The 21,123-nt window shown below is 38.1% G+C and overlaps 1 protein-coding gene across 4 annotated transcripts in view; it reads left to right on the top strand.

The window, feature by feature from the left end:
* LOC128880647 (zinc finger protein Elbow) overlaps positions 1–17,850 on the top strand; it is a 48,434-nt gene extending 30,584 nt beyond the window's left edge. Inside the window, exons 2-6 of one of the 4 annotated variants that reach the window (XM_054130937.1) lie at positions 8,706–9,181; positions 9,299–9,838; positions 9,923–10,206; positions 10,282–10,464; positions 12,499–17,850. In XM_054130937.1, the coding sequence (XP_053986912.1) occupies positions 10,402–10,464; positions 12,499–13,863 (1,428 nt within the window). In that variant the 5' untranslated portion in view covers positions 8,706–9,181; positions 9,299–9,838; positions 9,923–10,206; positions 10,282–10,401 and the 3' untranslated portion in view covers positions 13,864–17,850. The other 3 variants (XM_054130938.1, XM_054130939.1, XM_054130936.1) reach the window with 3 other exon arrangements.
* Positions 17,851–21,123: the final 3,273 nt, after the last annotated feature.

The raw sequence follows: 21,123 nt of genomic DNA on the forward strand, positions 1-21,123 counted from the left end.
GGCCCATTTTTGCCGGTAATGTCACCTCGCTGCATTACCCGTGTCTATCCCCTGGAAGGGGCAGACACGGCACGTGACCTCACCGATTTGGTCGGTCGGTATTACAGCAGATTTTTCTGCATAGAAATGGTAATACCCATAGAGACCGATGAAAACGAGGTGGCATCTTCTGCTATTTCTGAACAAAGCGAGATACATAATTCGCTTTTAGCGAGCGAAAGTGAGATATATATACAGGGTGGTCCACCTAAGTAAGGCCACCTCAATATCTCCTCTAATTGTGGGGGTACAACAAATATTTTGTGTGCTATTTGAATGATTTGAAAAAACCATTCTATTGCAAAAGATTCCTTTCTCAGGAATAATTAGTAATTTTTTAATTAAGTAATTTTTTTCGGAGTTTACAAGGTTATCGATGTTTTTTTCCGTATAAATGTATAATTTTATTTATCACATCGTATAGCTGATGTAAAAATACGTTCAGATATGTACATTACATGACCTTGAAATGACCTTTGAGTTCAATAATTAAATGGAAACGAAAAATTGTTGTTTGTCGAGACTTTACAGACGAGGATGTCGTTCGGGAATCTGTAAGAGTAAGTAAATACGTTTACACTATGAATGACTTCTGACACCGCAGAAATCTAATCCTTTTCAAACAGTTCGTCAGTTTATGGATATTATCCTCGCGATGAGTTATTCAAAGCAAGAGAAAATTGATATGAATCTGATTTATGGTAAAAATGATTCCTGAACGCAACTGTCCATCGCGTATTACATATGGAAAGGTGGTCAAGCATTTTTTTGAAAGTGGTAGTGTCAATACGAAGAAGCGTACGCGAACCCATAATGTTACAAACCAATTAAATACGAGATTTATTATGGAAAAAGTTGCCGAAAATCCGCATGTTAGTACACGACAATTGGGACGGGAAACTAATATTTCCAAAACAAGCATAATACGAATACTTCATAAACAAAAATTTCATCCGTATCATATGTCCCTCCATCAGGATCTTCATGGACGTGATTTTGAAAATCGCCTGAATTTTTGTCAGTGGGATTTACAGTAATATGAAAACGATGAATCGTTTTTTGAGTGAATGTTATTTACTGACGAGGCACCTTTCACCAATCATGGTCAATTTAATTTGAGAAACATGCATTATTGGTGATTGGAAAATCCACGATGATTAAGACAAGTGGATAGGCAGAGGCCTTGGACCGTAAATGTCTGGTGTGGTATCTTGAATAACTAAATAATTGGTCCTTATTTCATAAGTGGTACATTAAAATGGACAAACGTATGTAACATTCTTGCAAGATGAGTTACAGATACTATGAAATGATGTACCATTAGACATTCGTGGAAGAATGTGGTATCAGCACGATGGTTGTCCGGCCCATTTTACACGTCTTGTAAGACAAATAGATACAAAATTTCCAAATTCTTGGATTGGACGTACTGAACGTGTAGCGTGGCCACCGCGATCACCAGATCTCACGCCTATGGATTATTTCTTATGGGGACATTTAAAAGAAGTTGTTAATTGTGAACAACCAACAACGCCAGAGAACATGAAAGACAGATGTGACGTGGGACGAGATTCTTGCGTCACAGCTTAAATAATTTTAATTTTATATATATATTTTACTTGCCTATCGGGAAGGTCAAGTCTTTGCCACTTCAGTCCCGTACGGGCCCTGACTCATATGTGAATTTCTGAGTGATATCTGGATAGAAATGTAAGGATGCGAATGGATTGAAACGGTCAATACAAATTACAATGACAATTTTACTGCTGAAATAAGGCTATCGTGTTTAATTGAATAGAACTTCGGATTATGGTACAGTTAAAAATGATATACTTGTAATTTAAACAAATGGCTCGAACAATAATGCCCGAAATATAAAAATTTGCTCTTTGAATTAGTTACAATCTTTCGTTCTCCCGTTCTCACTTTACAAGTCACTTTACACTTTACTATATATATACATTACATTTATATATATAGTACAGTATATTATATTTTATATATATATATATATATAGTTATATATATATACATTTATATATATATATATAGTATATATAGTTATATATATATATATTACATTTTACTATATATATAAAACTATCGAAATAAATGTACAATAATCAATAATCAGTTAGGTACCGCCTGTGAACATCAATTAGGAAAGCTCCCGGAAATCAATATGATTTTTGAAATTCCGAGTGGTCACAATTATGCAAAAGTACATATAACAATATCATATTGAAGGATAACACTCACCACTAAGTTTTGTTATGTAATTTATTGCTGCGATATTCAGCTACGATACTGAGACTGGTGGGTGTTGTTCGTCGAATGATGCTCTGGTCGGAGGAAAAGCACACACACGTGAAAGAATAATAATTTACGTAATCAAAAGCGAAATTAATATTTAGAGAAAGGAAAAAGAAAATATAAATCTAAAATACTTTAAATAAATTAAAATAAAATTATTTTAACGAGGAATAAGAGTCTTTTCCTATCGCTCACTTTTCACAAAATGAATTTACTTTGATACGGCAACTCTGCTCTAACTTATTTCCCCGGACTAATACCACGCTTTCGCGACTGTACGATGAAGAGTGAGCTCGGATCGCGCTTCGCTCACCCACGTAAATTCTGTCGAACGTTCTAGAAGGTTTCAAGACAAAGGATCTAGAAACACGTGATCGAAGGAACGTTATTAGAAAAAGTTCTCGATCTTTCCTTACACGGTACGCGCGCAAATTCGGTGTTTACGGGTCATACCCCGTCTCGCGTCGCGCGCCCACTAAGCTGTTTAACTCGTCCAAGCGACAACGTTTCGCGGCGTCTTCGAAGGTATAGTTTAGCTTCCAGAACGTTCGACATGAAGAAACGACAAAAGAAATGCTTAACTCGATGTCGATGTGTTATTTACATGTTTCTCCTTTAAGCAATATCTGTAACTGTCGGCGTCGTATTAAATGTTTAACAGATATTTGAATGTGGCGATAATACTTTGTGTGCTTTTCCTTTTCCACGGTGCGTAGAGATATAATAATTAACGCTAACATTTGCAAGACGCAACGCGTACATATTATTATATTTTACAATGATTTGCCTGCGGCGCGACGTTGCCAGCAGGGTGAAGGTGGCGTGACGACGTTGATTTCAAGGAGGGAATGTGTTTTCTTTTTCATTATTGAATTTAACAAACTACCGTCAAAGGCCTGGTTTGTGTTCGATTAGAACAAATTCGGGATGGTAAACCATCTCGAACACATTCCTGCCGACGAAATCAAGAAAAATAAAAATCAAATTGTCGGCACGTAACACAGAATAATACCAGCTTGTGCTGCAATTAATCCCACAACATTGGAAAAGGCCAGAGAGTCTCTTATTCTACGTTTCAAAAAATGTATCGATGTGGAGGGGCATCATTTCGAACATCTATTACAATGACAGTTTGAAGAATAGGTTCGTCAAAAAGTATTACAAATTTCATAATGGGGTTTCATGATAGTGAACATGTTTATTTACTTTTACAGATTCCCGAACGACATCTTCGTCTGTAAAGTCTCGACAGACAACAATTTTTCGTTTCCATTTAATTATTGAACTCAAAGGTCATTTCAAGGTCATGTAATGTACATATCTGAACGTATTTTTACATCAGCTACACAACGTGATAAATAAAATTATACATTTATACGGAAAAAAACATCGATAACCTTGTAAACTCCGAAAAAAATTACCCTAGAAAAAAGAAATCTTTTGCAATAGAATGGTTTTTTCAAATCATTCAAATAGCACACAAAATACTTGTTGTACCCCCACAATTAGAGGAGATATTGAGGTGGTCTTACTTAGGTGGACCACCCTGTAGACTCTCCGATTCGTGGCGGTTCTTCGCTTTGTGTCTTTGGACCTCTCTCTCCTCAACTGTCTGTTCCTTTCTACGTTAGCGCTCGGCGTGTAAACAGACTCGACACCTCGGTTGGGCATACATTGTACGTATAACCAAATATTCAAGTCCGACCAGCTTCGAATCCATTCAGAGTTTCGGAGCGTCGATAAAGTAGAAAAAGACAGTTTGATGAAGAAGAATGAGAGACTGATAAGGAACGTTTTTTAGGTGTCTACCTTCAATTGTTGTTACCTTGTTGGGTAAATCAATCATAACACGAGAAAACACAAAAGTATATTAGATACGACTTTATTGCTGTGCTTCGCTTTGCGTTTCTAAAATTCAACTAAGGGCCTTTTCGGCAACGGGCCTGTCCGTTGCCTCGACGTCGTCGTCCTTTCACCTCGTTCGGGGTGAGGGTGACGACAGACGAAGGCCAGGGTTGTCAAGCATGGCCCCGTAGGGCGCCTCGACGTCGCTCGACGTCTAACAATCTATTTTTCTATTTTGTCCCGTTTTCATATTTAGGGGGTGAAACGACCCCCTAAAGTTTCAGCTGCAATAGGCTATCTTCGGAACTATCATAGATAGAAGAAAACTTTTAAAAAAAACTTTCATGGTTTCCTATCTGCATATAAAATTTGGCTCTAAATTTTGTAAACAAAATAATTTGTTTATAATAAAGAATTAGTTTATAACATTATTTTAAAAGTAATCACAGTTTATATAACAAAAACGAGCATATTTTTTGTGTGAATCTATTGATGTATACATATACCTGGTTATATATGTATGTTGTTTGCGAAAAGCAATAGCTGCAACAAAGATAATGACCGTGCATGATGTATACAATACACCCCCGCTCAGAAGTATGTGGACACTAAATATCTAATAACAGTTGCAAATGTATTAATATCAATTATAATATTTAACTTTCGACATGTTTATGTTGTATTAGCGAATATACACTGAACGTCAAAAAATTCGAGATACTCTTTCAAAACGTCATAAACATGAGAGTTTTCAACCGATCTTCGAGAAACTTCGTGAGGCTTACTTTTGAAGTGTCCTCTGGGTGTGTGCAAAGTTGCATTGACGAGGGTTGATGAGAAGGGGTTAATTCACCCTCCTAAACGGGGTAGTGCAAAAAAACGGCACTTCGGAAGGGTCCAGGAGTGACGGAGGGGGGTGAAAAAATAAAAAAAACCTTTGGGGTAACTCTCCTTAATGTTCTCTACAAAATGCACCCATTGAAATCCCTCTCGGACTAACCCATCCCCCATAACACCCCACTCCCTCTAAAATCCACAATTTTTGGACGACGATCTTGATTTTGGACTCAATGGATTCTTTGGATTTCTCTGATCCAGAAAATGTCAAAGTCCACGCCGTACACCCCATAGCCACCCTTTGGGGGTCGGAATAGGTCACTACTTTCCAACCCCCTCCGTGAAAGGGCACTTCCACACACCAGAGGGTGATGAAATTCACCAGGTTTGTTGTCGGTATACTAAGGATCAATGCCGAAAAGGTCCCGTTTCGTAAACTACCCCTGGAGCTGAACAGGGGTGGCCCAAAGTTAGGGGTGGTCCACCCTCAGGCGTAGGGGTCGAAACGTGGCCGAAACTTTGACGAAGGAACGAACAAATTGAATGGTATTAAACTTTTTTTTATTAAATGCGAAACAAAGTGTATAAATCCGTAGTCTTTAATAAGCAAAATACATATGTATACAAATATGTATAGTCTTAAATGTAAAAAAAACTATGCAGAACTATACATAATTAAACTTACCTAAACTAAACATAACTATACATAACTATACATAACCATTCCTTCGTCAAAGTTCAATAAGAAATTAATAGCAATTAATATTTTTGTCGATTATCTTTGTAAATTTCTTTTTTTTACTAATCAATCAATTTGTTCGTTCATTCGTCAAAGTTTAATGAGAAATTGATAGCAATCAAAATTTTTGTCGATCATCTTTGTAAATTTCTTTTTTTTACTAATCAATCAATTGGTCGCAAGAAAATACACTTTGCACGGTAAGAGCGCAGCGCCATGCCACTACGCGAGAAACGCGGGGTACGATGGGTTGGCTGGCTGCCGGTCGCTCTTTAATGCCGGCTTCGTTCGGACCATTTACTACTCTTTCAAATTTGCTCCGATTTGACAACGAAAACGTGATTGAAAAAATCTGAATCTTTGGGGACCTGTTAATAAAGCATTCGCGCATCTGTTACCATGAACGTTGTTGACGTGGGGTTGCTCATTCACCCTGCAGATGGGCCTGAAGTTGGGGGTGGGTTTTCCAAAAAAACGACATTTTCGTATTTTATTGCCATTCACGCGGGAAAAAGACATCAAAACTGTGTCAGCCCGATGGCCTGGACTGTTGGACATGTGATCCATGCAACGAAATAACGTTCCAATCCTTACACTTAGGGGTGGACCACCCCTACCTGTGCCCCCCCTCCCTTCAGCTCCAGGGGCAGTTTTCGACACGGGACCTTTTCGGCATTCATCCTTAACGTATCGAGAACAAACATAGTGAATTTTATCGCCCTTCGATGCGCGGAAGTGTTTTTTTACGAAGAAGGTTAAAACTTTCCACGCCGTCCGTCACCGTGCCCCCCCGTAGGGCGCCTATGGGGAGCACGGTATAGGTGATGGTATTTTCTGGATCAGGGGAGTCCAGAGATGCATTGAGTTCAAAATCGAGAACGTCGTCCAAAAATTGTGGATTTTAGAGGGGGTGGGAGGTTGTGGTGGGTGGGTTTGTCCGAGAGGGATTTCAAGGGGTGCATTTTGTAGAGGGCATCAAGGAGAGTCGCCCCAAAGGTTTTTTGATTTTTTCAACCCCTTCCGTCATCCCTGGCCTGTTTCAAACAGGCGTTTTTCTTCACTCTCCCCTTTAGGGGAATGAAATAACCCCTTCGCATCAACCATCGTCCATGTAACTTTACATACGCTCAGAGGACACTAGAAAACTACTCCTCACGAAGTTTAATTCCAATTGGTTAAAAACTTCCATGTTTTTGGACCGTTTAAAAATTTGTCTGCTAAGTTTTGATCGTTAGGGTATTTCGCCATGAATGTATTTGATAAATTGAACATTCTTTCTGAAGTTTTCTATCTAAACGAACCCATAGTTCCACTATACAATTAAATATGACAGTCAAAACATTTAATATAATTAAATATTGTTAAATGCACATCCAAGACACAAAGTTGTATAGTAATAATTTACGATGTATAGTAATTATTCATTGAAAGTAGTACGTGTCCACATATTTATGAGCGAAGGTGTACGTATAATATTAATGCGCAAAAATATAAGAGGCACACACAGTATAGGATACATTAATAGATTTAGGAAAAAATGTATGTTCTTCTTAGTTATTATATAAACTGTGATTACTTTTAAAATAATGTTATAAACAAATTATTTTTTTTACAAAATGTAGGGTTAGATTTTATATCCAGATAGAAAACCATGAAACTTTTTCTTGAAAAGTTGTCTTCTATCTATGATAGTTTCGGAGATAGTCTATTGCAGCTGAATATTTTATTTTTCGCTCCTTTACAACGTATCCAAAAATCAAAACAATCGGTGGTGGATACCTAAAAAATATTCCTTGTGAGATTCGAGGTGATCGTAAAAAATGTGAATGCCTTCTAATCTGTGAGACAATATGCGACAAACTAACTTTTTTTATTATTACTTTTTTTTATAAATTTCATAAATTTCATAAATTTCACTAACATATTGGTGAGGTTTTCCTGATTAAAATGAGACCAAACACGATATTGTTATGACAGTTGGTTATGATACTAGGCTTGTAAATGTTCCTCTTTTTTCGCTGTCTGTTCCTATTCCTATACTCTGTCGACGTCGGCACATGTAAGAATATTTCAACTTCAGTAAAATGGCAACAGCGCAGGGTAGGGACAGGATAGACGCTGTTATGCCAGAATGACAACGTCGCAATGTATCGATATTCACGTTAGCAGTCGTCCTCAGTAAGCGCCATCTCATAGCGATTTCCTGAACTAAATTTGGTACGTGACTTGCTCTGTATTGTCGTCAAAATGGCGGAACTCGTCTTTGGGAATGTTTTCACGATTTTTCGCTTTTCGTTCTTATGTTAGCATATTTTGGGTTGAATGAGGGCTCATTCGAAAGAGGAAGGTCCAACGAAGGGTGCTCTGGTAATGTGCGGCTTATTTTTTCAAAGTGAATATTTTTTTGAGTTCGTGGGATCAAAATAATCGTTTTGGTGAGAAAAAATTATTAAAAATTGTCTCTGCCCCATACGACCACCCCCGGCCAGGGCTAAGGGATTTAATTGCACGGAAATCTTTTTTTCGATTTTCGCCGGGGAAAAAAGCGTTCCTTACAAAACGGACCATTCTACGGCTCCACAGGAGTAAAACTTTAAACCATTTTGCCGTATCTCGACTTCTTCGTGATGAATTGGCGGCTGGAAGTCGCGCGGACTAGCGTTCGACGCCGCGTCAAGTCCGCCTGGGCGCTGCCACACGCCTACGACGCCGACGTATACGCGACATGCGATCGTCAATTGGCAACAAAAGTTAGTGCTCCAAGTATTCCCCTCATGTGAGAGGTTAAGTTTACGGTGATCGTTATGAATCGGAGAAGCAGTGGAGTAATTGAAGAGGTAGGAACAGAGCTAGAGAAGCTCTGTCCAAAAAAGCTACCTCTTGTCCGAGACGTGCTGCGCGTATTTTTCCACCATTTACGCAAATTTCGTAGAAAACGTGAGTCGGCCTGGGTCACTGGGAAGGAAGTGCTAGCCATTTGGAATACAACAAAAATACCATACAAGCAATGCATTCGTGTCGTCGAGGATATCAAGAACTTGTACGAGCTTTGGCGTTCCTATCAAAAAAATAAGAATAACCCAAAGAGTGCTGCCAAATGTGAGGAGCTCAAAAAGTTGTTCAGGGTTCGTCTGGACTGTTTATTTGATCTGGGCAAGAAGGATGCTGTACATGTAATGGCCATGAATAAACAAAATGCAAAAGACAGCAAAGACAAGGCAAGATGGGAGGAAGAGAGGCTCCTTTACATTGATTAGCATGGTCCGAGGGTTGGAACAATTGGCGGAATAGATCTGAAGTTAAAAAGGCAAGAAGTTTTGAGGTTAGAAAAGGAAAAGAAGCGACAATTAAAGGAACAGCAGATGAAGGAACGGAGCGAGAAAGAAATGAAAAAGGAAGAACTAGAAAGTAAGAATGATTTCCATACTAGTGAAGTGTCCGTCTCCGTCCTCTCTTCATGCCCATCGTTGCGCACTGCGCATTACACTTAAGCTTCAATTTATTTAATATTGAATTCCTTTACAGAGGAAAAGCCTGTCTTGTCCAGCTCTACTACGACTGACGACACGTCATTCGAAGCGTCGTCGTATGATAGTCCAAAGCGAAAGCGCAGATGTATGGACGTCGTCAGTTCGAACGTAGTGGATATACTAGATGCTGGAGAAGTTAACAACCGGAAGGCAGCCAAGCTGCTCTCAGCCATCGTGTCAACGATCGGCATCCCTGTCAAACAAACAAACATGAATGAAAAAACGCTAAGAACAAAGAGGAAAGGTTTGCGCAAGTAAGCTGCAAGGAAAGTCATACATACTTTCCAGTCTGACTCAGTCTTGACTGTGCATTGGGATGGGAAAATAGTTCCCCATTTAACGGACAAAAATGAAAAGCAAGATAGGCAGGCGATCATTGTAACCGGCAATTCAACCGTGCAACTCCTTGGCGGCTTCGTTATAAAAAATGGTACGGCAAAGGAAATCGCTAATGCGGTTGTAGGTTCACTCCGAAACTGGGGAATAGTTGACGAGGTCAAAGCCATGTCTTTTGACACAACGAATACAAACTCAGGTGGATTCCAAGTATAAAGTTGTGCAATACGTTGAAAGGTAAATAATTAAAATATTTTAATTCATAATTCTTTCGACGTTTCAGGCACAACGGATGGTGCGTGCGACATTCATAGAGGCTGAGTTAGAGAAACAACTTCTGTGGCTACCCTGCCGTCACCATGTGTTTGAACGAGTTTTAGTTGATGTTTTTCACTCGCTAATGGGAGCTCTACTGGACCTGACACTCAGATCTTCAAGAAATTTTCAAATGATTGGAAATCATTGGATCACGCGAAATTTTCTGTGTGTGCTACGTTGAAAGAATCGCGCAGTGCTCTGTCCACTTGTGCTGAGAGTTTGATCAAGTTCGTTCTCAATGAAATTGAAGTGAGCAATTTTTCTGCTTTAATGTATAGCCAATATATTCATTCCATATTTTAGCTTACCTCTTTCCTTCTGCAGGCAGGTCAACCACGCGACGACTACTTGGAACTTCTGGAACTAAGTATTATCTTCTTAGGTGGAACGCCTCCTCGAGGCGTGCGGTTTCGTCGACCAGGGCCTGTGCACAGTGCGCGTTGGATGGCAAAGGCTATCTACTGCCTGAAGATGGTCCTGTTTCGCACGCAGCTTGTGGCTCGGAAGGTGATAAGTGAGAAAGAAGCTAGGAGATTATTCGATATCGCTATTTTTGTTGTGCGGGTGTATATTCAAGCCTGGTTCGCGGCGCCTCTATCCATTGAAGCCCCTCTCAACAACTTGAAACTTTTAAAGAAATTAGTGGAATATGAGAAGGTTAACAAACCCATAGCATTGGTAGCTCAAAATCGCTTCGCGTACCATCTATGGTATGTCAGTGAAATTAACTTAGGCTTTTCGGTGTTTGACGAACGATTGAAAGAAGGTGAGAGGGAGAAAATAATCCAGGCTATGATCATGAATGCTCAAAACTTAGAACAGTCTGAAAAGAAGCGAATCATTCAAATGAGAGACGTAAAAAACATGAAAATAGTCGATTTAGTTACAGCAAACACCAAGAAGTTCTTTGAAATTCTGGAAATCCAGGCGGAGTTTTTCAGTACTTCAGTCTCGGATTGGGCATCTAGGCTTGATTATCACAGAGGGAGGGACATTGTCAGAAATCTCAGAGTTATAAATGATCACGCTGAAAGGGCTGTGAAATTAATGTCAGATTTCAACAAAGGACTCACGAAAGATGAAAAGTCGTACCAAGAGTTGTTAATTAATGTCCAAGCCCACAGGAAGTCTTTGCCAAATGTCAAAAAAGAAACCCTTGTTACTAAGTATGGCAAATAAATATTGTGTTACTTACCTTTACAGTGGTCATGTATATTCCTCGCTGCAATATAATCACGACACAACATAGGATCGGTTTGAAAGGGAAAGTGGGGGCACAATAGACGTTAAAGACGCACGGGCTAACACTTGGACCCCGGACGGACTCGAGGACAGCGCCCGCGCCAGCGTGGTGTCGAACGGTAGTCCGCGCGACTTTCAGTCGGTGTTTCATCACGGAGGAGTGAAGATACGGCAAAATGGTTTAAAATTTCGCTCCTATGGAGCCGTAGAATGATCCATTTTGTAAGGAACGCATTTTTCCCCGACGAAAATCGAAAACAAAATTTCAGTGACATTAAACTCCTTAGGCTCGACCGGGGGTAGTCGTACGGGGCGGAGACAATTTTTAATAATTTTTTCTCACCAAAACGATTATTTTGAGCCCACGAACTCAAAAAAAATATTCACTTTGAAAAAATAAGCCGCACCCTAGTGCTCTGGTCATCATTTGAGTCACAAAATCCGTTTAGTTACCTAAAAATACTTCGATTCTCCGGATGTGTTTTGCTCAACTTTTGTTCGACTTTGGACGCTCATATTATGAAATATCAACACAATCTCGTTCAACCATGACCAGAGCACCCTTCGTTGGACCTTCTCTTTCGAATGAGCCCTCATTCAACCCAAAATATGCTAATATAAGGACGAAAAGCAAAAAATCTCGAACCCCTTTTTAGGCCCATTTTTGCCGGTAATGTTACCTCGCTGCATTACTCGTGTCTTCCCCCTTAAGTGACCTCCGCTGTGAGCCGATTCACCCAAAGGTAACTGGAGTACTGTGATAATGAAGATGCATTCCATGCACCTAATCTTGTCTATGCGCCTTACATCGTACGACGTTGTATGGCGTTAGAATTTCGGAAGCAGACTGCCGCATGCTGAGAGCCGCTGAAGCACATGACCGGACGCGGTCTTGAGAATGACATCCAAATTTTAATTTTCTGTTATTAAGATTATTACCGAGAGATAACTACAAATTATTCCGTTGTTTGTAATGCCAGTAATAAATAAAAAATAATAATTTTTATCAAACAATTAGATGATAAAATATAAAAATTAAAAATATAGATAATGTAAATATAATTGTGTGATCTGGACTCAGTTCATGGGAAACTAACGAGACAAATATAATAATTAATTTAATAATTACTACGTTAACTCTAGGTATAAGTGATTATTTGGGGTTATATCGAAATATAAACGGGCGATAAAATGGGTTACCGTGATTACGGTATTTGTTATCATAGTTCAAAAAGAAACTTTTTTCAATTAAAATGTTTAACTTTGAATCTTTTTCTCAAGCATTTATTTTCATTTCAGTTGGATGCGAAAAAAAGCCCGCTCGCACTCCTCGCTCAGGCTTGCAATCAAATAGGAGCAGACATGCCGTCCAATAAATCTCTCCTAGGCTCGTTGGACAAGCCGTTGAAATCTGCGGATCAGTCGCGTGAAAAGTCGTCGCCAGCAATCGCACCAACTGCAACGTCCGCAGACTCTAACAAGACCAATTTTAAACCATACGAGTCGTGTTTGGATTCTGAGAAAGCACCAAGTCCAGACGAGCAACGTTCATCCTCTAGTCATTCGGTGTCTGGTCGATCCAGGACACCTGGTAGCAGTAGTAAGCGATGCTCGAGCAATCACAGCGCCTCATCTGTTCAAGCAGTAACGCCGCAAGGTCGGAAAACTGCGACACCGAACAGCGATATTACTCGAGAATCACCTGTTGCGAGGATGTCGTTGACTCAACTCGAGTCGTCAAATTCGTCGCAACCAACCGCAGCCGTTACCTCCAGCAGTGTTCTAGCTATGACAGATCCGTTCGTCAAGGATCTTCCGTTGGGAATTTTCAAGCCAGGAGTCAGTTTATCATCTTCGAGTTCCGGCTATCTAGCCTATAACCTGCAATCACCTGTCGACGCAATGGCCAGTTCTTTAGTGTCTCAGCACCATGCAGCGTTAAAAAATGGTTTAGTAACTGGAAACCCATATTTGAGTTACGCTAGATTAAAGACTGCTATATGCCCCGACGCGCTAATGCCCTTATGCCGGGATCCATACTGCAACGGTTGTCAACTAAATTCTCATCTATTCGTTAGCTCTGCGAGTGCGGCAGTCGCCAATGGAAAACTAACTTCTAGCAGTGGTAGCACATCCGGTTCCTGTCCTGCTGGTTGTACTCAGTGCGATCACAAGTCCGATACGCCTTACGGAACATTGGGTGTTGCCGCTTACGCTCACGCACAGTTGGCTACCATGGCTGCGACCTCGCAACTTCCCTACATTTGCAATTGGATCGCCAGTGACACCGCCTACTGCGGCAAAAGGTTTTCCACGTCGGACGAGTTGTTACAGCATCTGAGGAGTCACACGAGCGTGTCGGCCAGTGGAACCACGGATTCTTCGGTGGCCACGATGTCTCTGTTGTCGCCTTCCATTGGATTACCACCAACGCATCTGTTATTTTCTAGAACTTATCCTACGCCTCCTTTGAGTCCGTTTGCAACTGCGCGTTATCACCCATATGGAAAAAGTTCCCTATTATTTCCACCGTCCCTATCACCGTTAGGTTTACCCCTTCCACCGCCGCATCCGCATAGTCTTGCGGGTCTGTCACCGTATTTCTCTCCATATTCGCTATACGGAAGTTCTCGTCTTGGGGCCGCGTCCGGTATGCCTCAGTAACTTCTCGAACCTTATTCCCTTGGACGCGGGCGTGTACGAAAGTATCAACTGTTTAACTGTGATCTATGTGTGAAGTATGAAGCGTGAAGGATGAAGTACGAAATATAAAGTGTTTGATAGATAAGTTTAAAACGCGAGCGAGTGACCGATCGACCGAAAATACGGAATTCAAACGTAAACAAGTGTATTATCGTTAAGAAAAATCGCGTAATTTCATTTAAAGATGAAATTGGTTCCTCGATGTTGTTCGCGGTAACGATAATATACCTAAATCTACGGTCTTGCAACTTTTTTCGTTTCGTCAAATTACTTTACCAAGACATCTCATCGATTCGATATATCTTCTAATGCAATTGTATACCTACAAATTATTATATCAATGACAAAATTCACAGCGCTCATTTTATGACTTTGTAGAAGTGTTTATATCTTTGTTGCGCTAATTCTTTATATTTCCAATATATCGAATCTTTGGAAAAAACTCTTGAACTAACCTGCAAACATTAGCGTATCAAATATTTAACTGTGATTCTTTCGCCAGTATAACGGTGTGTATAGTAAGTAGGAGCAAATCTGGAGCAAACGGTTGTCTCAAACAAAAATTTTGTCTAACGTGTAATACACAATTATTAATTATCGTAGTGTATATTTCACGGGCTCTTTTGTATCGTGACCTTAGGTTATTGCGCAATGCTCAATGTTATTAATACGTATCGTCTTTGTATACCCATTATTTTTGGATTGTTGTTCAAATTTTACAATGTTTACCACCTTCGATTTGTAATTTTCACAACAATTTAGACTCGATTGCGCTTACGTGCTTCTAATTGTTCCGCGACGTATAAACTGAAGCATTGTAGTTGGCGTACTACGTCCAACATACCATACCACTTAATATGTATTGTAAAATGAAACAAACGTGTGCCACGGATAACGTTGAAAAACCAATGTTCAACTGTGATTTCCGAGTGAGAAAGGTAATGTCGGTGTATCAGATATATTGCGCTTCCGCCACAGAGAATTATTGCATGTATGTTACATGTGTACGTGTAAGTTTAGAATTTATCGATACATCTGCGATTGCGGTCTTTTATTCGATACAATTTATAATAAGAGGCTAATTCTAACATCAACGCGTGCACACGAATCTTCAGCCGACCAGGATATAATTATTTCCAAGTACATCGATCAAATGTAAAGATACTCGACTAGAAATTATGGCGTTGCTTTAAGAATAGTACAAAAAAATGAAACAATCATCTCAATGCAATCGTTAAGAGTATTTCTCTTGTTTATTTCAACTGCATCGCAACTTATTTATATTTAAATAAAAAACAGCAGTAACGCGCTTAAAAAGACGTCATACAAGAGACAACTATTCGTTATTTATGGACGGCATAAGCTCAAAATTGTATTTGTTTTTGTTATGAAAATATATTTCTCATGTACAACGTTACATTAGAATACATTGAGTTGTTTTGACGCGATAATATTAATAAGCATACATGCATATACAATATGCATTGTTCACGCACGAAAAGAATGTGGCCTGCAACGTCCGTAGATTTCATTACGCTTTGAAAATTTGCAGAGAAGGATGCCGTTGTACATCATTATCCTTATAGAGATTATATATGTATAATAAGACGATATTGTCTAATCTGCAATTTTAAAAGAGTGTTGAAATCTACGAGCGCCTTGATTTAGTCCGCTAGCACAACGATTGCGTCTAAACGCCAGAATGGATTTCGGAAACACTTTAAATTTAAAGCTTTATATATTCATCACAAGACTTAATTCGAAGAATTATTAATTTGAAGAAAATCGGTTCAGCGATAATAATCGTTACCCCTTATAATTTCTTGATTTCTTTATATATTTGTTATTTGCAATCATTTTTAAAAATACCTTTGTTAAAACCTAAAAAATTAGAGCGATTTGCATACCGACCAATGCAATTTAACAATTTTGTTGGGCACCGTTCAGTAAGACACGAGCCTGTGAAAAAGAGCATAATGGCTAATCGGTCTATGGCTCAGATTTCTTGAATCTTAAGAAAAATCTTGGGTAATGCTTAACTAAATTGTATAGTTGGGTAACCTTTACATAAAAATGTTAGATAAGCGTTTTCTTTAGCTTCTCTAACAAAGTCGCACATACATATGTACGTATACTCTATTAAGTATGTGTGTGTATTATACTGTTATCGTGAAGATCGACTATCCAAACGCTTATCGAGAATCGTTTGAGGACATTCGTTTACTTTCATGGACATTCTTAGTATGTCCTCCATTGGTGCGCCAAACTGGGAAGTAGGTTATGTAATTCGATTATTGTGTTGAATTGAACAAAACTGTGTTTACCAGTGTTCGCTGGTAGGTGCATTTGTTACTTTGTGCCTTTTTTCTGTTACCGATCGTAGCGGTAGTCTTATTCCTATAAGTGCTAACGCGTATAAATGTTTTACTTGAATGCAACAATGTCACAACCAATACGGCAACAAATATATGTTAAAACAGAAATGCCCAAGCTGAGCTTGTTAAGATTTAAATTACGATAAATTTACCGTGTCATGTAGCAGAGTTCTAGAAACAATATCCGTACTAATGTACGAGCCGTGTCCACAGTTGACAATTTGAAGTGTGGATTTTGACGTGCATGCACGAGAATACTCCATCGTTCCATTATATGGTATGGTAATCGTCGTAATCGAAATCTCGATGAGCTTAGCTTGTATACTTATGTGTTACAGTCATCAATCAGGTTAATTTTTCGAGTTACATTTACGAATCACGCGTCGTACAGTTTTCGTTCCAAGTTGGTATAAATTTTTGTAACGCCGTGAACATCAACTTTAGTCTACCGTTGCATTGCGAGTGTATTGTCTCTGACATTATGGTGATTCAAATTAGTATAACATAATCTGCCTATTTGTAGTATTTATGGATTTATATTTATCGATAACTTTCATTGTAATTACTGTACATTTGTTTATAGATACGTAGAGATAAATACAAGGAAAATCATTTTTTGACGATACGGCGAAGTTCGGTGATAATAGACGCGTATATGTAAATTGAACAAATTCCTGACTAAGTGGCGAATATTGCATCTATATTTTTGCGTAACCAAAGTGTTAGACTGACGGCACATTGAATACGTGTTTATGCGTTTACATGTACGGGCGTATGAGTCTGAAAATGAATATCAGCGTGCAGATTATTTCTATCGTATTTTGTCTTATTCTTTTTGACGTTTTCTTTAATTAAATACTAAAGTTAAGCGTATCTTGGGTGCGTTTGCAAGTGCGAATGTATACTTTGGAAGAATAGCATCACGTACATACACGTCCATTACATTGATCGAGTCAGTCACTGTAACTTTCGCTATTTGTTTTTATTTCCTTAAGACGAACTGTCTTCTTCTTACTGCGTTTACATCAGCTTCTCAAACAGATGAGATCATATCATAGGTCGCAATAATACACTAATACAATTAATAATACAATAATACAATTCAAATCTAAATTATAAAGTTGTAATTGTTTGTGCATTTTACATGAAGAGTTCATGTGTTTGTGTACATGCATGTAGCTAATGTGCAGGGTTCCATGTCAACTTTACAGTTGAGATCGTTTGTGTATAGAGTATAGACTCGCATGCACGGAGCCGCATGAATACGTACCTATTTAATGTGCAATCAGCCTTAGTAATGGACCGATAATTTCATAGCGTTACAGGTTCCTGTATAATAAGGTTATAGAACGAATAGAAAGAAAATATATTGCGAGATATTTAGTTGTAAATAGATTTATTTTATTGTATATAAGATTTATACGTATAATATAAATATGTATACGTGTATAATTATTATTAGGATCCAAGGCATTTTTGGTAAGTCAATGACATGTTAAATTGCTGTTTATACTGTTATTATATCATTGATCTGCATTAATTAATACGTTTCGATACACTATTCACCATCAGACACAGGTATACATGAAATTTTCCGGCAATCTTACGGATAAATTAATATATTGCTAAGTATGGATTAAGGCGTGGGCGGGGGTGGCGTGGGGGGGGGGGGGGGGGCGCTGAGTCTAATGGTTTACAGTCCGAGTTTTACCCGTCATAATCCGTCAAAAAACAATAACTTTCCATTTGCTAATATTTCATTAACGAATTAAATGATTTTTTATAAAAATGTTTTCAAGTCGGAAATATTTTATATCTAATAATTCCTCTTTTCCCGCTTTTGTCTTTTTTACTAAGTGAATGTCGCAGGTATTAAAATCCCTTAATTTGAAACAAATCTATATATTTAGTAATTTTTTTTGACGGCCGGTGTACTTGTAGCTATCGTATCGGGGCAATAGTTTCGTTCTCCTTTCCCGTATTCTTCACAGATATTTTTCTGTCTAAAATGTGTAAAAATATGACTCGACACAAATTTGTATATTATGGAAGTGACTAATATTAAACATAATTTTATTTTTATTTTTATTTTAGAAGAGATCGTTTTTTTTTTTAAATGTGTAAACAAAAATATTACACGTCAAAATGACAGCCGTTTCGGATACTGGTTTCTAAAATTATTGTGATTTAAACGTCTGCGTCGTACACTGCGGCTTGGATTAACAACTGGAACTTTGAATGGAGAGTTGTCAATCCAGTGGCATGGAAAGTGGCATGGTAAATACTTATTTATAATTTTGACATGGCAGCTGTCGATTCGGAAGGATCGAAACATCCAGCGTATATTATTCAGTCTCTAATTTCATCAATCGAGACAAACAGTTTGCTTACTCCCATATAAGTAAATAGAATATATTGTCAGAGTTAAAGGGAGTATTTTGGAAACTTGAGTCGAATTGATTCCATCTATTCAAAGTGAAGTAAATAATAATTCGTTCTAATCCTGTAGCTTAATTAATTTAACTTTTACATGAACGTGTCATTACAACCGAATCGATTTTACAAAGTAAATGCCTTTATCGAATCCTGTCAGAAGAGGAAAAAAAATGTAAACAAAATTCAGGATAGTAAGTATTAAAATTAAGATAAATTAAGCATAAAAATATTATTTTGGTATTTCAATGGTTCGAACCCAAAACTGTTTCTTTTTTTCGGCAAAAAATTTGGAAAAATTGCACGACACTTGTCTTTATGATACTACGAATATGCGTCCCTTACCCAAGCTTATTACGTTACAAGTAAAAAGAGTAAAAAACGTGCTTTGATTCCATAGATCACGGTAAGCATTAAAGGGTAACACCATTGTAAATTTGTCAGAAAATCGATTTTTTGTTTATTGGCGTAAAAGTTTAGCCCTAAAGCAATTCGAACTGCGCTATAAATAAAACAATTTTTGGAAAAAAAAATAACTGGTTAATGTTTGGGAGAAATTCGCCAATGTGCTTCTTCCCAAACACTGTTGTATATCACTTACAGTAGCGGACAAAACATTAAGACGAAATGGAAAAAATAAATGATTGATTTACTGTCCGTAAAAGATATAAATACAGTGTTCTACTTTTAGTATTAAGTAATTAGACATTTATTTATACACTTACAACAAAAATTTCATTATGATATTTTGCTCAGTAGCGAAGTTAGAAAAAAAGGAATGAAGTTTGTATAATATTTCGTCAGTCAAAAGTTTAAGATTACACAAAAAATAATAATTTTTGGTAAAAAAATATCCACAATTTTTGTTTAAACTAAATGTTTTGTCTAATATCCGTTATTTCTTATCACTTCGGCACATCTTCTTGGCATAGAATCTATTAATTTTTTACATTGATCTACCGTAATATTACTCCAAGCTGTTTCAATTGTAGAGTAAAGTTCATTTAAATTTTTCGGTTTATGGCCTTGTACTGTCTTTTTCATGATGCTCCACAAGTTTTCGATTGGATTAATGTCTGGTGATTGCGACCGGCATGGCAGCACGGTAATATTTTTTTCTTGAAAAAACTGTTTCACAAGTCGAGCCGTGTGCTTCGGATCATTATAATTTGAAAAATAAAATCATCACTCATATTGTTGCGTGCAAAAGGCAACATTGTGTTCTTGAGTATGTCCATATACTGAAAACGGTCCATAATTCCATTGATACGACATATCGGACCAGGACCGCTTCGAGAAAAACACGCCCACACCACAACGTTTCCATCACCATGTTTAAGAGTTTTTTAAACGCACCGTGTTTTCAAACTTTCGCCAATTCGACGTCTAACGTACCGTATCCCATCAGAACAGACGCGATTGAATTTCGATTTATCTGAAAATAATACCTTTTGCCAATCTTCACTTGTCCAATGCTGATGAGCTTTAGCAAATGCAAGTCGTCTTTTTTGATTCCTAGAACTCAGCAGTGGTTTCTTTTGGCAGCAATATTATTTGCACTACGAAAACGATCCTTCTCGCTCATTCGATGAATCCGGCGATCCATTTTCGGGGTTGTTTTCCGTGGTCTTCCGCTTTTCGGTTGATCGCAATACATGCCCGTTGTTGCAGAACGCAGAATAAACTACACTGCACTGGGTACATATAATACTTTATTATATTTTATTATAAACGCATATTACCGAGGTGGCGTCCGAATTCGCACTGATTCGCACTGGGTAGTCGTTCACCGCATGCTCGTACACGGAAAACGTTAAACAAACGAGTGACGACACCTCATAGGTCGGTATTATAGACACAGATACGTCGGTATTATATTACAATATCTCTACACCTGTCTTTAAAAATTTATACTAAGCTTGCTTACAAGCCGTTTCTGACTTGTTCACTATTTCGGCTATTTCGGTGAAGGTTTTATTTTGCTTTCGCAACCTTACGATTTGTTCCCTTTCGTTTTCAAGTAAATTCTTTGATTTACCCATAGTCTGTTCCTACCTAAATGAATTCTAAGCTATAAAAGGCACACTAAACAATGATTTTGACATTCCAGAATCAAAATGTTCAAAAACTGTACGCATACTCACGTTTTACACAGATCGTCTTAAACTAATGACCACTGTTTACAAGTGCTAAGCGGTAACTGACTGTTGTGACTCCTACATTGTTTGCATTTAATAACTGACGATCTGAAGTTACGAAGGTCAAACATATAGCTATGTTATTCCAAAGAGGCAAACCGAATAGAAGAACAATATGCGTATAAAATGTTTGTAATCCGGTTTACACATCATCGTCTTAAACTTTTGTCCGCTACTGTATATTTAAAATAAACGATGAAACGAGGCGCGAGCGA

Source organism: Hylaeus volcanicus, chromosome 8 (genome assembly GCF_026283585.1).
Source record: "Hylaeus volcanicus isolate JK05 chromosome 8, UHH_iyHylVolc1.0_haploid, whole genome shotgun sequence".
Lineage (NCBI taxonomy): Eukaryota > Metazoa > Arthropoda > Insecta > Hymenoptera > Colletidae > Hylaeus > Hylaeus volcanicus.